This window comes from Carya illinoinensis, chromosome 10 (genome assembly GCF_018687715.1).
Source record: "Carya illinoinensis cultivar Pawnee chromosome 10, C.illinoinensisPawnee_v1, whole genome shotgun sequence".
NCBI lineage: Eukaryota > Viridiplantae > Streptophyta > Magnoliopsida > Fagales > Juglandaceae > Carya > Carya illinoinensis.
In genome coordinates this window covers 18,444,864-18,463,314 of record NC_056761.1, presented here as the reverse complement: position 1 = coordinate 18,463,314, position 18,451 = coordinate 18,444,864, and the positions used below count along the sequence as shown (strand labels likewise).

Here is an 18,451-nt window from a genome sequence, read left to right as displayed (position 1 = left end):
TTGCAGCCAAGGGGAGCCCATGCAACTGTACCCAGAAAGGTTCGAACTTGAAGTTGACAGAGTTCATGGGCATTTTCTCATCAACCTCTTGTAGGGACAGGAGGTTACGATCAAAGAACCAGGGTCTTCCTCCTAGTACTCTGTCTTTATCAGCGAGATGTTGGAATTCAATCAAGAATTTGAGGTTGCCCAGTTCCTTGAATTGCACCCAACCATCTAACTTCCACACCTGAGACATTGTCAGTCGAAATGCTTCATGGCTTATTCCTTTGTCCACTAGTATACCACCAATGACACAGTGCTTCCATCTTGTGGGATTCCCTGACTTACCTTCATTAGAGACATGAAAAACCTTATTTTCCTCTTGGGATAGATGCAGTCTCTCCCACCTCCTGGAAAGGTCCTCTTCCTCCATTACCAAGGACTATATTGACTGTAACTCTCCCTTGAGAGACAAGCTCTCCCTACTGGCGTAAGAAGACTATAACCACACTCTTACTCAAAGGAGGAAGAGGAGGACTCATCACGGGGAGATCAGAGTAAAGAAAAAGATTTTTAAATCAAGATTAGTAGTAATTTATATGTATTGTAGCATATAACTGTGGGGAGTAGGGTGTTACAATACATATAACTAATTTGTACAGTTTCTTTACTGTTGAAGCCCAAAAAAAGAAAGGAAAAAAGAAAAGAGAGTATCAAGTATCTCATGTTTACGTTGCAATCTACATGATCTCATTGGCAATAAAATGAGATGATTGACAATAAATTTGTAAAGAAAAGTATTACAGTCATAAAGAGATCTAACAAAAGTATACTTACAAACTAACATGGCTTCATATAATACTTTAGATATACTTTGTATCATATCAAGATATCTCAGTTTATGAGTTTATTTTTGTAAAATTTCTTTATGACTAAATCATTTTTCTTTTTCAAATATGTTGTGGGCAACATTAAGCCTACCTATACTATCGTAAACATATCTTGAGTGATGGATCGATCGACATCTTATACAGAAATTTAATATAAAACAAAAGAGAAATATGTTATAAATTAAACTAAGGAGAAACATACAAAGCAATGGAAAGTTATATTTTTATTATACAGAAATTAAAGCACGAAATTAAGGTACAATAGGTCGTCCTTTTGTTTTTGTTTGCTCTCCAATTGCTTTAAATTTTATTCTCAACCATTTCGTTTTATTCTGGCAGATTGGAACTCACACACGAGTACTCTTAATTACTTATGAAACTCTATAACATGAATTGACCAACGAGGCATTGGGAAGATCTTAATTTTAGTAAACCCTACAGCTTTTCCCAGATCCTCGAATTCTGCCAGTGTTCGCTCTTTACCTCCATTCATTAGGAGCATCATAAAGTAGTCTTGAATAAGAACGTCCGTTGCCTCGAGATTGTTTCCCAATGCTTCAGAGATTGCCATTTCCACGATTATCACCTTTCCATCTCTTGGTAATGCTTCCCAGCAATTTATCAACAACTTCTTGCAATGCTCATCATCCCAGTTGTGGAGTATCCACTGCTTACGTAGAAATCAAAATGCACAAATTTTTGCAATCTTGCATTATTATAGGGAAGTATTTATATATACTTCATATTATGATCACGTACGTAAGTATATATATACTCATATTTCATGCATTTTCCCTATTTATTTATTCATTTATATATACATGATTTTTGCATCTCAATTGCAGATCATTTGGGATCCATAGTTTTCGTTATTAATTCTTCCAGTTTCAAACACCATACTACAAGTTCCCAAGACATCATGCATACTTGATCCCTTGCCCTCTAATTTGAATTAATTACCATATGGCCCCCAGAATTCATGAATAAAAGGATGCCTAAAAAAAAAAAGAATTCATAGGAGAATGAGAAGGAAACCTTCAATAAAATTGTTTGGGCATTTGGGATTGATTTGAACATATCTCCAGCCACATGCTTTACACCTGCAGACAATTAAATGAATAATATTTCGAGTTGATTATCGTACGTACTTACGTAAGAAGTACTAGACATGATTAACTGTGAATATTGTTGTGACTAGCTAGCTAGATCTTTTGAACGAGAAATTAACATACCAAATAACTGGCACGCGATGAATAATTGATACTTGGTATCATATCATAGAAAATTGTATTAGACATGAGTACCATGGTTATGTATTAATTAGAAAATTCTCATGTATATTTAGATTGACTAGTATACATGTTCTCACCTACGTACTGATATGAAATTAGAGAGAAGGAGCTAATTGTTTCTTTGTCCCTACTGATACAAAATAGGAAAAATATAGTTGCAAGCATAATTGTGCACTAATCAGTATACCCATGTGATGTGATTGGTCAAAAAATAGATTTTATTGAAAACAGTGTTAATTTAAATTTTAAGTATGAATGAATCAGTATTAGTACACAGATTAGTACACGATTGTACTTGTATATAGCAAAACTCTACAAAATATTAAGAAAAGATATTTGTAACTGTGAATTGTGTAATCGCTGCATAATCACTTAGAAAAAAGTGAAAAAAAATATGAGACCCATATGAAAAAATAAAATTTTTAATTGTGGATCTCACTTTTTTTAAAGCGATTACGCGATTTTTACAAACTTCACGCTTATATGTAGAATTATTCTAAAATATTTGTATCATTACCCATAAATTATAGAGGACTTCGACATGATGTCGTATATCTTTCGCAAGTCCTATGTATTTTGGTTCAAGAAAAAAATCTGTTTGAAATTCGCTTACTGACACACAACGCGTACGTACATACTCCACATCAACCAAGCTAAATATATATAGCATTTTTTCTCTTTTAGTAACTGATAATGAGTCCCGCAATAAGTGACGTATTTACAAACCAACTTCTAAGAAGAACTCAAAGGCCTAAACTGGGAGCTTGGGAGCAGCAGCAATTACATCGGGCAGATCAAAGTTCAATCCACGAACGTGTGAATACATAGAGGTTATCTTTGCAAGAGTGGTTCCGATGCCGCCCCCCACGTCCATCAACTCCTTCAAATCTTTGAAGCCGCCGTAAAACTTAAACATATCATCAAAAATTAATTTAGAGATAACTTCCAAAAACTCATTGAACAATTGTCTCAGTCTTGGCTTCTCTCCCATGTAGTCATAAAAGTTCACCCCATAGGCCTTGTAGAATGGCGAGCTTCCAGGATCAAGCACCGCATCCTTGATCGTACGTTGGCTCTCCAGCACCTCCCTTTCAGTAGCAAATAAGATGAAGGAAGTTGAGAAAGTTGCCTCGTCGGTGGTACTGCTATTCACTAAGCATCGGCTTTTCTTTGTCAGGCCATAGGTCCATTCATGGCGTCCGTGTTCTCCATTATTTCCTAATGGCTTTCGAGCTATTGATAAGATGGAGTTTGCACCAAGAACTCTTAGCATCCTCTCCAAAGTGCATGCTGCAGAACTTGGATCTTTTGTTGGGATCTTTGAAGTTATCTCTGCTGCAGAAAGATGAGCATCAGGCCCTGCATCTGCGATTATACTGAACACTTTCAGCTCAATTGCAGCTCTTAGAGCCATTTGGGCGCTAGCCAAACCAGCCAACTGCGAGCTTATGAAATGGTCTCCATCTTCTTGGACTTCCATGTTTTGGACTTGTTCTATCTTTTTGATATCTTTCCTTATCAATATAATTAGCATAAGCAATATGCATGTATTTATAATCGAATTAGTCAGTTTCCGAACGATAACAATAGCTAGCTATCCTGGCTAGCTATAGAGTTTAACTTAGGGTTGGTATAATACGAAAATAGAATTTGCAAACTGATGTACCGTATATTCATCAAGCCGGAAAACATTAATGGATCGAGGAAAAGCAGTAAAAGGACGACTCGGGCTAGAATTAAGGAATAGATCTTTGTACTTCAGACATCTACCTCAAAATTAATGATTAATTTTCTTTCCAAATCCTTAAAGACTAAGTTAGAGATTGCGGTTTGTATTTATTTATTCCCAACCATATGATCAGTTCAGTTTTAATTGTTCTTTCAAACCCTTAAACAAAGTTAATGATTTCTTATTGCAACCCTAGATCTAGGATTTGTGAGGAAAAGGAAATGGGGTTCGAGACAGAAGGAATCTTCGATGCATCCAGACTTGAGTACTTCAACCTGAAGTGCTGGAGTTGATTGAGGCTGGGCTGGGCCCACTGACTTCTATGGGCTCGAGAGATTAGAGACGTTGTTATTTCGTTTGTTGCATTTCCTTAAATAGGATAGACCGTGTTTAGGCCCAATTATAAACACCCAATTGTTCGCATTTCCTTTTATGTTTAGTGGCTTAAGTGGACTTGAGGGCCGCCTTTACTTACTTTCCGTAGTTTTGCGTGAGGGTATAGGTGCCCAAATGCTAATCAGTGTATTTCATTCTAGAACTGAGTAGAAACTTTCTTTCCTCTCTGTCCTTTTCTCTCATCTCTCTATTGTCACAGAGGAGCTCCCATCAAAGAGTGTAACATCCAGGTCCAGCAACAAGCCCAATTGAAATTTAATGAGTATTTTTTTTATGGACTACGGGCCCAAATATTTTGTTTTGGCGGATATGGACTTTATTTTTTTATTAAGCTTACTAAGTGAGTTAAAATCAGTGAATGTTTTTGGATTAGATAGAATTTATTTTGGATTGGAAAACAAATTCTTGATACAATAAGATATTTTCGTGGAATCAGAGCCCAAACAAAGCTCAAACCCAAGCCCATGAAGCCAGGGACCAGTTTCCACCGCCGAGCACGTTGTATCTTCCGCCCATGCACGTCTCCCAAGCACATTTCTTTCTCCTTCTTTTCCTAAGGCTTCAACCACCTATATATATATATCTCATTTTATGCATGTAAAACTCTCTCAATTAGCGTTGCCGCACATGAATCCTTAATATCGTCGATTCCTTTCTTTTCTCTCCTCTCTCTCCCACATACGTTGAAGAACCAAGCAATAGTGCATTTTCGTAGGCCATCTAGAGACTCTACGGCATTATCCCTGCACGCACTAACGCTGCCGCCGTTGGAAACTGCACATCCTCCACATTCTCGGAAGCCTAATCCGAGTTCGTCCACCGCACGAAGCCCACTGTCCAGCTCCACGCACGAAAAACACTTGCAGGTTGCACCTCTGTTCTTGCTGCCCATAAACAGAGCACGCCAAAAGGTGCCTCCACGTCCCTCCATCACAGCCTTCACGTTGAGCTCGGCTTCCGTTGATCTCAAAACTGTGGTTCGCCTTTCTTAGCCGCGTTTTGGAGTCCCATAAACTCAACCTTCGTCGCGCGGTGCCGCTGCTTCTTCTTCCTTCATTGGGTATGTTTCGGCCACCCAAAGCATTCTCTCTTTCATCTTTCTTTCTCTCTCGTACGCAGCTACCAACCCGAAGAAATCTTCGTATGCTCTATTTTTATATATCAGCTACCATCCCTTCTTCCTGCTCGGGTCCGCATCCTTTGTGTTCGTTGGGTAAGCTTCTGACGCCGCACAAACTTTTCCTTCCTTCGTCGGCTCTGCTGAATTGTAGAAGAAGCTGTACTCTAATTTATCATATTACTTTTATGCCCTTTATTATGATATTGCAGAATATCTATCTATAACAATAAATGTCTATCACATTGCTACATGAATAAACAGGAAATTTTAATTCTGTTTTTGTTTCCGTGTACATAGAAGATTTAGGCACTGCTCCGTTTACATTCCATACAATCCTCATCTTCCTTCCCGGCTCCATCGACCCCATGAACCCTAACCTCCAACCGACTTTTCGTGACTAAGCCGGTAGACAACCAGTTGTGTTCCTTTGACGGAACCCACGAATACGTGGCACAGGAGGTCGTGTTCGGTGGATCGCACGGGAACGTCGTTGATTGGTGGGCATTTGGGATCTTCATCGAACGCCCTTTGCACAGCCGCACGCCCTTCCCAACCTCCACGCCATCCGGACCGGGTCTCAAGTTTCATGTTTGGAGGCAAAACAAAGGATAATTTCAAGAGCCAAACAGATCGTGATTCAAGAGGTAAAACAAGAGAAAAAGCAAAGCTTTTACACCACAATAACAAGAAATACGTAAGACAACAAAGAAGAGGAAAGAAGGTGCGAAATGAGGCTTTAGCCGACCTGCAGAAAATACAAAAATGAGAGAAGATTTAATCGATTATGTAGAAAATTATAAAACCAAAACAAGGAAAAGTGAAAGGTTGAAATTACCAGTTCAAGAATGGTGGAAGAGAGTTGCGACAGCTAAAGGAAGAAGAAGAAAAATGAGAACGGCGCTGAGAAGGAAAGAAAAAAAGGAAGAAGAAGCCCTAAGGCATGCCAAACGACGCCATATTGCCAAGGGGCTGGGTTTCATGGCTTACGGATTAGGCTTGGTTTCCGAATGGGCTTGGGCCCAAAATGAAGGCTCACGGGTTGGGTTGGGCCCAAAAGAAAAATAAAATATACTCAAAAGGCTCAATCTGAAAATAGAATAGTTCAACAAAAGAAAAATACACAATAAAAAAAATAAATAAGAGCCAAATAAAAATATTACAACTCAATATTAATAAAATAAAATAATTAAAGTCCAACATTAAACTAACTTAAAGTAAAGATCAATTTAAATGCAAAACAATAATTAATACTAATAAAACACATCAAAATAAATTTCACAACTTAAAATTCATAAAATAATTTTTTCATTCCTACAGTTTCTATACTATACATGAAACATTTCAACTTTAAATTATAATAAAATACTAATTATTTTTTTATTTTGCTTTTTTTTAAATTAATTATTTACACATTTATTAATTTTCTAATCCCATTAAATATATAACATATAAGAGCATACTAATTATTTTTTTATTTTGCTTTTTTTGTATATTAATTATTTACACATTTATTCATGTTCTAATCCCATTAAATATTTAACATATAGGAGCATCTGCCGTTTATAGAGATTGTTGCAATACAAGTTTCAGAAAAACAGTAGATGATTCAACTTACTGCAGATCCAAAAATATTCAATCAGTAACAACAACAAAATTTCAATGTTCTCTCTATTGGCCCTGTCCAATATGGTCGAGAACTACAATGATCATGAAAAAATAAAATAAAATTATGTTTGTATTTTTATTTGTTTGTTCAAATTTACTCTAACAAATATTTGTATAAGACAATCAAAAAACACAACTAAGCAAACGTGCAAAGCGCGTTTGGCCTCCACTAGTATTTATATATGTATGTGAATGGTGCTTTCGTGGGCTGGGCTTGTCTCACGTGACGTTTTTGTTTGAAGTTAATTAATTATATATCTACAGTCTATCCGGTTGTATTTTAAGATGGGCGTGACACTTGTTTTGGGCTTATTCTTGTATGATGGGTTTAGTTTTACTGTAGCAAACTATATGTTATTTTAAGTTGGGTATGTTGTGCTGTACAAAATTTTTTTATTGATTTTAAATGGCTTTATTTTATTATATTAAGAAATTAAGGTATTATCTTAAATTGAGTTGTCTTTAGTCTCTTTAAATTAGGCATAATTTGATTCCGTATTAGCCATAAACTTGATTTCATAAAAAATATAAGAAAAATGATAGATGCAGGGGACTTGGCGCAGGGATATATTGCGCATGGATGATCTACGTAAAAATTGATACGGTGCATTTCGCACGAACAAAACCCATTCGGATCCCTTGATTCCCTTCCTCCGTCTCCCGCCTCCATTCTCCTCCATCTCCGAAGCTTTCCCCAGACCCAATATGGGTTTATGAATCCTAATCTCCCGCATCTCCCTCCTCCATTCTCATTGCCCTCCATCTCTGAAGCACAGCCAAGACCCGAGATAGGCTTTTCATGCTCATCGAGCGCCTCTCATCAAGCATGCTTTCATACTTCTCACTCACTGCTTTCAAGGCCAACTTCAGATCTTCTATTTGGGCCTTGTATTTTTCATTCTCACCTTGACTAAGTAACAGAAACCTCATGCAAGGCTGAAGCTAAGCTTTCCATCGCCTTCTTGCACTTCTCCTCTTCATCCATGGAATTTCCCAATTCATTAAAAGTTTATTTTTCTCCTCTAATAGGGTCTAAGCACTAGAAGCTGCAAGCTTCTCATTGTTCAAGGCCTGGGTTTTCTCCTCCTCCACAGTGTCAAACTCCAAATTTGGAGACTCGACCTTTTTGGCTATTTCAGAAGTTTCTTCTTTGGCCATGTCAAGACAGCATTCTGACTCCTTGAGATTCCCTCTGTCTTCCAATTGTAATCTCCTGCAACCCCACCTTCTCTTTTAGAGCAGCAATTTCAGATTTTGTATCATGCAATAAATCCTTATTTCTCTCTAGTTGTTTCATGACTAAATTCAAAGATTCGGATGCAAATTTGTCCAACTTATTTGCTTCCTCCAAATTCTGATGGGATCATTTCCAGTTAGAACTATTGGGAAAAAGAAACAATGGCAGTTCTTGAAATCTATACTCCAAATTTCAATAATTTCTGATAAAAATTTAATATAAATATTTAAAATGGGTGGAGGAGGTGAAGTCTTCACTGTTTTGAAAATGGGTTTCAAAAAGAAAGCCCACTGTTTCATAAATGAGGGGACAAACTTGAATGGCAGGGAACGACGACGTCGACGAATGCCTCTGGAATGGTATTGTGTGTTTCTCAATCTCCCCAATTTTTTTCTTTTATTTTTTTTTATTTTTTTAATTATAGTTGACATGGCAATGAGACTTCATTCGTGCACAATACCTGCACCAAATTCCCTGTCTGCAGAAGAACTGAAAATATATATATATATATTTAAAGGCTTTAATTATATTATTTAGTATTAATTTTACAACTAGATTGCGTAATAAATTGTAAGAGTTTAATCTTTTATTTTTTTAAACACTTTACACCTATTTTATATAGAGATAAATATGGATTTTTTTGAACTACTATTGTTTAAGAGATTTATATTTTCCCTACTACATTATATGTTTGTAGTATTAAATTGTGATTTTTGATTTTGTGGATATTGAAGAAAATTAGAAGGTGATGGTATTTTAAAGTTAAGAGAATTTTAGGCATTGAGGAATAAAATAGGTAATTCAAGTATAAATATGAGGTATCTATTCAATTTGAGATTTACTCAGATTACATGAATTTCTTTTTATAGGTGAGGATTGATATTCGTTTGACACTGTCATGAGGAAATTGTGAAAAATTAAGAAGTACATGTAAGCGGGGTTTCAATACTAGGATTTGCATAAAAGGAAAATGGAAAGAGGTTGAATTTTGAAAATATGCATGTTTTTTTTTTTAAGAAATATGAAAAACAACCCCAATTATTTGTCTTGGCATTACTCATGAAGTCTATATAAAGGAGAAAGTACTTTTGTCATGACTGATATAGATATGAGCTTATTTTTGCATATTGTTTATGAACTATGTAAAAAGAGTGAAAATGAGATTCTTAATGTTTTGATGTGGTTAAGATGAAGATACTTTGATTTTGTTTTGTTGAATACATGAAATGATCTGAAGCTATTCAGTAATTTGTTCTGATATGATATGTAAGCTAAAAAGCTTTGGCATGAGTTTTTATTTTGCATTTCAATATAATCTATTTTCAATAATATGTTTGTTCTGTTTCTGTTAATGCCCTACCATGAGTATAATAGTGGAATTTTTAGAGGGCAGCGGCTTTCTTTTTTGAGCTCCGTATATTTCGGAATGTCTGTTTTCAACGTTCTTTCACTTTACGCGAGTAGGGTTGCTGCATGACGGCAGCAACCACCCCTCTGGTGTTCACTACACCGGCGGGGATCCCAGATCAGCCTTTATCTTATGCCCATGCAGTTTCAAAACCTTCGTCAGCGCCAAGTTTTAAGTTGCCGATGCAATACCCTATGGAGGTTGATGGCCAACAAGGTTTTGTGTTCTCTGAGGTTGAGATGACATGGGCTGTGGAGGAGTTTCGACATGCGTTGGTGTTGAAATTTCTGCGATCTCGTCCATCTATTGATAACATAAGGCTGGCGGTGATTAAAACGTGGGGTCTGCTTGAGATCCCAACGATTAGTTTCATGGATGCGCATCATGTGTTCTTAAATTTACAGTCGGAACGTGATTTTATTCATGCATGGGCGAGAGAAGGAAGGGTTATAGAAGGGTGTGCATTTTGATTGTTTCAATGGACCAAAGATTTTGATTTGAAGAAAGAACCCTCTTTGGCACCACAATGCATGTTCTTACCAGGGCTACCGTTGCACATGTATCAGATTGATTGCTTGCAGACCTTGGCGACAAGGTTTGGACGTTTTTTAGGCACTGATAATGCTATTCTTAACAAGACTAGGGCTTCGGGTGCAAGGTTATATGTGGAAATTGATTTGCTAGAGGAACAAGTCCAAGGTTTCCCAATTGTTGTATCGGCACATAAGACTATTTGGCAAGAGGTGAGGTATGAGAAACAAAGTTTTTATTGTAAACGATGTCGTCGGCAGGGGCACTTGGAAAATGTATGCAGGGTAGGGATGGAAAAGCCAGTTCGGATTGATCAAACTCATAAAAACTACAAAAAGGTTGAGGAATGGCATGTTAAAGGAAAAGGTTTGCATGAGGAAACAAATAAACAGCAAACTGAATTGAAGAAGAAGCATGACTATAATGTAAATGGGGAGGACTCTGGTGGTGTTAGTATGATGGTAGAGGAGGAACAACAAAAAGATCTAAATTTGGAGGCACCTGGTGGGGAGAATCCTGTTAAACAAACAGAGGATGCACATGTTGTAATGGCAATTAATATTGATACGGAGCAGCAGAATGCTGGCGTTGAAGAGACTAATTGTGAGACGGAAAGGGAGGTGACGATGACACACATCAGGAAGATCAACATGGGGTATATGATGAGATTACAAATAACGTGGAACAGAGTGAGACCTATACGGAGGTCATGGCCATGCAAGAGATTTTAACGTGGGATAGGCAGCTGATTGAGGGACAGAAGGATGTGGTTTATGAATTGTTGGAAATGGAGAATACGAAAACAGGGGCTATGCGGGAGGACAAATATGGGTTAGACCAGGAAATTGAGGAACCCACAGAGGTACTGGTAGCAACAAAAGGCTATGGTTCAGAATCCGATTTGAATAACCCAGGTCCACCTATGAAAAGAACTACAAGGTAGACCATGCGACAAAATCGTTGGGCTATTTCCAGGTCTAAAAGACTGAATCTATGATTGATAAAATGATGGTTTGGAACGTACAGGGTTTGCGCACGTCAAAAAGGAGACATAGGAAATTGATAAGGCAATACAAACCATCGGTTTTAGTACTTGTTGAACCTTTTGCTGATGAGGAGGTGATGGTGTACTGGGCGAATGTTTTTGGTTATCCATTATATTGTGTCAATGAAGCTATGCATACAAATGGATTTATATGCATACAAAAGCAGAGTTAGAGAGGTGGGAAAACAAGGAAGAGATCCGGTTGTCTCAACAGGCGAAAAAGAGATGGATCACGGAAGGCGATTGTAACTCAAAGTTTTATCACGCCGTGGTCAATCAACGCAGGAAGGCTTCTGTAGTCTCAAAAATGACTCTACCAAATGGAGTTGTTCTGGAGTCTCGGGAGGATATTCACAATGCAGTAGTGGTTCACTTTCAAAACTTCCTTATGGGGGAGGGGCCTACGGGTATACCATAATTAAGTGGTTTATCATCAACGGTGGTGAATACGGAGGAAAACCACGAACTTGTTAAGGAGCCTACGGAAGAGGAGGTTTGGACGGCTTTGTCCTATATTACTAAACTAAGCAGCCCCGGGCCAGATGGTTTTGGTTCTGAATTTTATATGCATTGTTGGCCTATTGTTAAATGGGATGTGTTAGAAGCTGCACGTGATTTTTTTCAAGGTACGCCACTGCCTAGATTTTATTCAGCTTCTTACATAGTTCTTATTCCCAAAGTGCAGGATCCTCGTAGTTTTGATAAGTTCAGGCCGATTAGCTTGTGTAAAGCGGCATATAAAATTTTTTCAAAAATCCTTGTGAATAGTTTGGCGAGTTTGCTTCCTCGGATGATTTCTTGGGAGCAAGGTGGCTTTGTTCTAGGGCGGAGTATTTTTGAGAATATTACCCTTGCTCAAGAAATGGTACATGCTCTCCATCGTAAGACAAAGGGAGGAAATGTTATATTGAAAATAGATATGGCGAAAGCATATGATAGAGTGGATTGGAATTTTTTGAGTATGGTTCTAAGAAGTTTTGGCTTTGCAGACAGAGCTTGTGGTTTGGTAGAAAATTGCATGAATTCTCCTTGGTTTTCGATTATGATGAATGACACTTATAAGGGTTTTTTTAAACCTACACGAGGGTTGCGCCAAGGGGATCCTCTCTCACCTTATTTATTTATTATTATGCAGGAAGTCCTTACTAGAATGTTGAAGCAGAATTTTAAACACAGAAGAATATCGCCATATTATATTCCGAGAGGTGCACCTTTGGTCTCGCATCTTTTCTATGCAGATGACCTTCTTATTTTTGCAAATGGTGCGAAGAAATCAGTTAGAAGGCTCATCCGAACTCTAGAACAATATGCCCAATGGTCTGGTCAAGCCATAAATAAAGAAAAATCAGCTCTCTTTATGTAAAAAAAAAAATTCCTTACGATTGAAGGTGTGGCCTACTTAATAGCACAGGGTTTGTAGAGGGGTCTTTTCCAACAATGTATTTGGGAGTGCCTCTGGTAACAGGACGTCTTACTGCTAGACATTTGGAGCCATTGGTTAATAAAATACGCAATAAGGTGGCGGGTTGGAAAGTAAAGACATTATCTCAAGCTAGTCGGCTAACGTTGATTAAGCATGTGTTGTCGTGCATGGCAACTCACTTGTTGGCATGCACTCATAGATTTGGTTGGTGAAAATAGAGCATGGGAGATCATGCAATCGGTAATGGCTGGGAAGGAAGGGTCTGATGTATATATATGGGAACCGAATAAAAATGGCATTTTCACAACAACATTAGCTTGGAATATTACCAGAGTAAGAAGAGAAGAGCTCCCTTGGAAGGGGTGGTTTTGGCATAATCTGCTCCCTAGACGAGTGGTGGCCTATGTTTGGAAGGCTTGGTTACCTGTGGATATGCGAATAACTGATATGGGAGTCGCACTTGCGTCCAGATGTGATTGTTGTGCTAGAGGAAGCTTGGAAACGCTTGATCATGTATTATGTTCAGGGGATGTTGTGAAGGCAGTCTGGGAGAAAGTAGCTGTTACATTGGGCGTTCGGTGCATGGGTTTCAGCAGCTGGCGTGCTTGGGTTTCTGCATGGTTCAGCTATGCGAAGAGGTCCTCACAACGTGGGATTCTGGTAGGCTTAATTCCGAGCCTTATTACTTAGCGTCTGTGGCTTTGGAGGTGCAAAGCCAGAATGGAGTCTACGTATGAATCACCTGAGGCCATTTGGATTTCGGTGAAATTCTGGTTGTTCCAAATCTCGGAAAACATCACCAAATGCAGTAGATTATCAGCTATGGATAATGATTTATTATTAACACTTAGTGTGCCTATCAAGCAAATTAGTAACTGCAATATAAGGGTGGTCAAATGGTTGAAACCGAAGCTGGGATGGGTAAAACTAAATGTGGATGGGAGTTGTAGGGGCAACTCGGGGACTTGTGGTGGAGGTGGAGTGATTAGAGACCATGAAGGAAAAGTCAAAGCGGCTTTTTCAAAATTTTTCAGGTTTGGTACAAATAATGCTGCGGAATTGAGAGCTTTGTCAGGAGGTCTTAGGATGTGCAAAGAGAATGGCTTTTATCGGGTGGAATTAGAATGCGATTCTGCTTTGATAGTGCACTGGGTGACTACAAAGGCTTGTAATGTGTGGTACTTCTGGGATTTTTGGGAGCAGTTAATGGAAGGCCTGGAAGGTATGATATTTACTGTCTCTCATATTTTGCGGGAGGGTAACCAAGTTGCAGATTTTTTGGCAAGGGATGGAGAAGAGGGAATTAATAAAAGATATGACGAGAATGAGAGGTTGCCACGGGTTGCACAAGGAATGGTTCGACTGGACAGATGTGGTTTTCCTTCTTTTCGGTTTTAAGGCATACTAGCATTTGGATGGTTGTGGCTCATGTTTATATGTATTTGTTTTCTTTGTTGGGTGTCTCTCTTTTGGTTTTTTGTAGTCCTTTTGTTTATTTGTTCTACTATGGTATTCCTTCGCCATAAGTGAGGGTTTTCATTAATAAAATTGGGAATGGGCCACTATCAGACATGTGGCCCCGTCTCTTTCCAAAACAAAAGAGTATAATAGTGGCATACGGCTCCACCATGGGTATAATAGGGTCATACGGCATCACCACAGGTATAATGTGGCACAACCCTACCATGGGGTGAAACATGGAATACGACCTCACCATGGGTATATTGTGGCACAACCCTATCACAAGTGTTAAATGTGGTATTTGTCCCAATATGATGCCCCGATGAAATATGAAGATGATGTTTCAATTTACGATATGCCAAAGGATGTTGGAATAAGAAAGCTTTTCTGAAAACTTTGCTCTGCTATTTTGTAAAATTTTTTATTTTCTGCATTTTGAAAGTAAAAGTTTTCCTATGCATTCCAAACTTTGTAAATGTTTATGTTTATATACTAGTATAGTTTTTTTATTTATTGAGTTGTTGATAACTCATTCCCTTATTTCCATAACATTTTTAGATAACTTTAAGGATACAGTTGAGGACCAGTAATGGAGTATGTGGCAGTAATAATTGAGAGCAGTGGTTGAGTACGTGGGAGTACCAGTGCTGTTAGAAGATTTATTTATTAAGTAATTTGATTTTAGTATGTTTAGATGGTTATGAAGACTTAAGTATTATTTTCGTTCATTATGTTAATAGAGATGTGGAAAAGTTAATTTATTTTATTTGGATTATTGTATTGAGAAATTGATGGATTGATATGTGCAGTTAATTATATTAGAAGAATTTATATTTGATTTTGAAGTATTTGCAAATATATTTTGGATATGAAAGATATGATAGAACTTATTGAAGTGCTTATCTGGTTATAACAGTTAACTCTCTGAACCTCCGAAAACGGGACATTACAAAGAGAGCAGTCCCTTTTGTGCATTATGTCAAACACTTGGAGTGTGTAACAAGCAAGTATAAGAGATACACTTTTTTTTGTTTTTTTAAGATAAGAGTCGAGATCGCGTATCTAAAAGTGATCCCTTCTTAATTTTATTAAAAAACCCTCACTTATGGTGAAGAAATACCCTGGAAACAATCTAAAGCACCTAAGAATTTACAAAATAATATATATAAAAAAAAATCTCAGGTGCAAAAAAAATCCTGAGGAAAAACAAACCACCAAACCAAAAAAAAACCATCAGCGTCTAAGATAAGGAATGTCAAGCTTGTCCATGCGAATGATTCCTCGAATAGGGCATTGTAAGGAGGTAATGTCACAAAAATTTGAATTAAAACCTTGGGTCCCCTACTTTGCCAAAAAGTCTGCCACCATATGGCATTCTCTAAAAATATGGTAAAAACGAACATTTAACTCACTAACAATATCTTTAACTTCCTCCCAAAAATCATAAAGAACCCAATATCTGCACACTCCCGATGCTAGCCAACCAACTATAATAGCTGAATCCCACTCTACCAGTAAATCCCACAAACCCAATTGCTCACACAACCAAAGCTTATCAAGAAAAGCTCTACATTCGGCGATGATGTCAATAACATGACCATAAGAATGAGCAAATCCCACCATTACATCACCTTTAGAATCCCCAATAATACCACCCCTTCTTGACTCACCTGGGTTACCGCTGTCCATCCACATTCAACTTTACCCTTCCTCTCTCTGGCGGTTTCCAAGCAATTAATTTTATTCTCCTTATAGCAATAGGAATAATCAGGCAAGCTAACATCTCCATTATTGTCCAATCATGTTCACCCAAACATCGAAAATTTTTGATGGTGCTCGAGATCTGTCTGACTAAAATTTTAACACAACGAATAACATCATCAGGGGTGAATTTTATACCTTCCATTCTGGTTACAAACCTTGCTCTCCATAACTACTATGAAATGACAATAGGAAGAACCCCCCAAAGCCACCTAACCTGCGAAGACATTGATGCTCGTTGCCACCAAAAACATATCATCCCCTCTCAATTCCGAATATGTGAAACTCTTATGCCACGGCATCCACAAAAACTTTCAAACTTTTTGAGCTCCTCCACCCTCATATAAAATATGATAGAAAGAATCCATCATCCACCGGAATTTCTCTCCTCTTAGCTCACCAAACAAAAAAAATGACATCTTCTTTGGTGGCCAATTCTTTTGAAAGCCGCGTCTTCCATAAACATAGATCACGGCATTGACGAAGTACTTGTCAGGCACACTTGGTGGTAAAATCTCCATCAATGGATGGCTACCACACACATATATCCCAGCCGTACCGTAACTTGATACGTGATTCACAGATCTTCCTAGACATATCATTCAAAACCAATTTTGGCAACATGTGTAAATTCAGCCCAGTGGTAGTAAGGACTTTCGCCATCTTCAAATTAACATTTCCTATTACAGGTATAGAAGCAATCAACGGCCCATCTCCGAACCAGTTGTCCAACCAAAACTTAGAATGGCCTCCCCGAATAATCCACTTCAAATTATCTAGAACCTTTGGCATTAGATCCATGATACCCTTCCAAAAACGAGACCCTTTCCTTAGCTGCATCACAAAATAGAGACAAGAGTTCCCAATATATTTGGTAGTAAAAAAATTCAACCACATCGAACTACTTTTAATTAACTTCCAAGCAAATTTCATAAGCAAGGATTCTTGGACCTCATGAAGATCCCGAATACCAAGCCCACCCTCTTCCACTAGCAAACAAATTTTGCTCGATGAAATCCACTTTCTTTTTCAATTCTTTATTGAAGATCTCCAGAGAAAATCTAAAAAGAGTTTCTTAAGCTCTGACAACACTCCTTTAGGTAAGTTCAAGATAGAAAGCATGTGAATAGGCATATTATTCAAAACATGTTTGATTAGCACGATTTTACCTCTAAAAGATAGAATCTTACTTTTCCACCCAGCCAACTTCTTTTGAACTTTGGCTAAGAATGAATCAAACATTTGGATTATCATGTGACCCACAAATAAAGGAACACCGAAATATGTGCAAGGCCATCTACCTTCCTCAAAACTCGAAATCATCTTCAAACCATTATTACAGTCAGTTGAAATAGAGGAGGAAAAAAACATTGAGGACTTACTCGGATTCATCATCTGACCAGATATCAATTCATACCGATGCAATACAGCCATAAGATTTCAATAGAAGACTTCTTACCATTAGCAAAAATCAGAATATCATCAGCATAAAGCAAATGAGAAATCAGAGCTCCTCCACATGGATGGAAAGGCTTAATACGACCCAAACTCAATGCTTTACTAAGCATCGGAGAAAGAACCTCTTCAGACAAAATAAATATCTAAGGGGAAAGAGGGCCACCTTGCCATAACCCACACAAAGCCTTGAAAAAACTTTTAGTGGACCCATTGAGCATCACCGAGTAAAAAGGGGACAAAACACCATTAAAGACCTTATTTTCCCAATTATCAGAAAATCCTAATTGACGTAGAATCCCTAGTAGAAAGCTCCAGTTAACTTGATTATAAGCTTTAGCCATATCAATTTTCAGCATTACATTTCCACATCTCACTTTCCTATTAATGGCTTTTACCAATTCCTAGGCTCATCCACTGTCAAAATCAAAACCAAATTTTTAGCCCCAAAGAAAGTAGAAACCTGTTGCCCTGTAGACAAATCTTTAACCATCTCCAAAAGGTCATCTTTCATAATATCCCAAGCCGTCATGAAAAAAACTAACAGAAAATCCATCCGGGCCTGGGCTACAATTTGCAGGAATAGACCATAAAGAACTCTTGACCTCATCCATAGACAGGACAACACACAAAGCCTCATTCTCGGCATTAGAAACTATCGGTGTTAGTGAATCTAGATCTGTCGAGTCCCTCTCAACAGGCGACACCGAAAGGAGCTGCTGCAAAAATAATACTGCACCCTCATGTACCTCATTTGCCAAATCAAGAGATCTCCCATCATCAAGCCACATCTCTTAAGTCTCATGGAAGCATGGAATAAACTAGTGTTAGAATCCTCTTCGGTGAGCCACTTAATCCGTGATTTTTGACATACCATGACTTCCTTGTGATGAACCCACTGCAGATGGTCTGGCTAACACTTCAACAAATCATTTTCAAGCTGAACCGAGTAGTTGCTAGACAGATCTAATTCTAGCCCAATAATACGGTCATCCAATTTTTTTTTTAACTCTACATCAACTCGACCAAATACCTCCTTGTTCCATGCTCGCAAAG

The 18,451-nt window shown here is 37.9% G+C and overlaps 2 protein-coding genes and 1 long non-coding RNA gene across 3 annotated transcripts; all 3 read right to left on the bottom strand.

The window, feature by feature from the left end:
- Positions 1–1,071: 1,071 nt before the first annotated feature.
- On the bottom strand, positions 1,072–3,695 carry LOC122278863 ((S)-scoulerine 9-O-methyltransferase-like). The gene is made up of 3 exons (XM_043089069.1): positions 2,921–3,695; positions 1,908–1,972; positions 1,072–1,539 (listed from the first exon to the last, which is right to left on the bottom strand). The coding sequence occupies exons 1-3, from the start codon at positions 3,642–3,644 to the stop codon at positions 1,240–1,242; spliced, it is 1,089 nt and encodes a 362-aa protein (XP_042945003.1). The 5' UTR covers positions 3,645–3,695; the 3' UTR covers positions 1,072–1,239.
- Positions 3,696–5,577: 1,882 nt separating this feature from the next.
- LOC122279865 lies at positions 5,578–6,480 on the bottom strand. The gene is made up of 2 exons (XR_006229684.1): positions 6,245–6,480; positions 5,578–6,154 (listed from the first exon to the last, which is right to left on the bottom strand). It is a non-coding gene; the product is annotated as an uncharacterized LOC122279865 (long non-coding RNA).
- A 9,040-nt stretch (positions 6,481–15,520) lies between these two features.
- On the bottom strand, positions 15,521–15,868 carry LOC122278515. The gene has a single exon (XM_043088696.1). It carries the CDS (start codon positions 15,866–15,868, stop codon positions 15,521–15,523), a length of 348 nt encoding a protein of 115 aa, XP_042944630.1.
- Between the last annotated feature and the right edge of the window lie 2,583 nt (positions 15,869–18,451).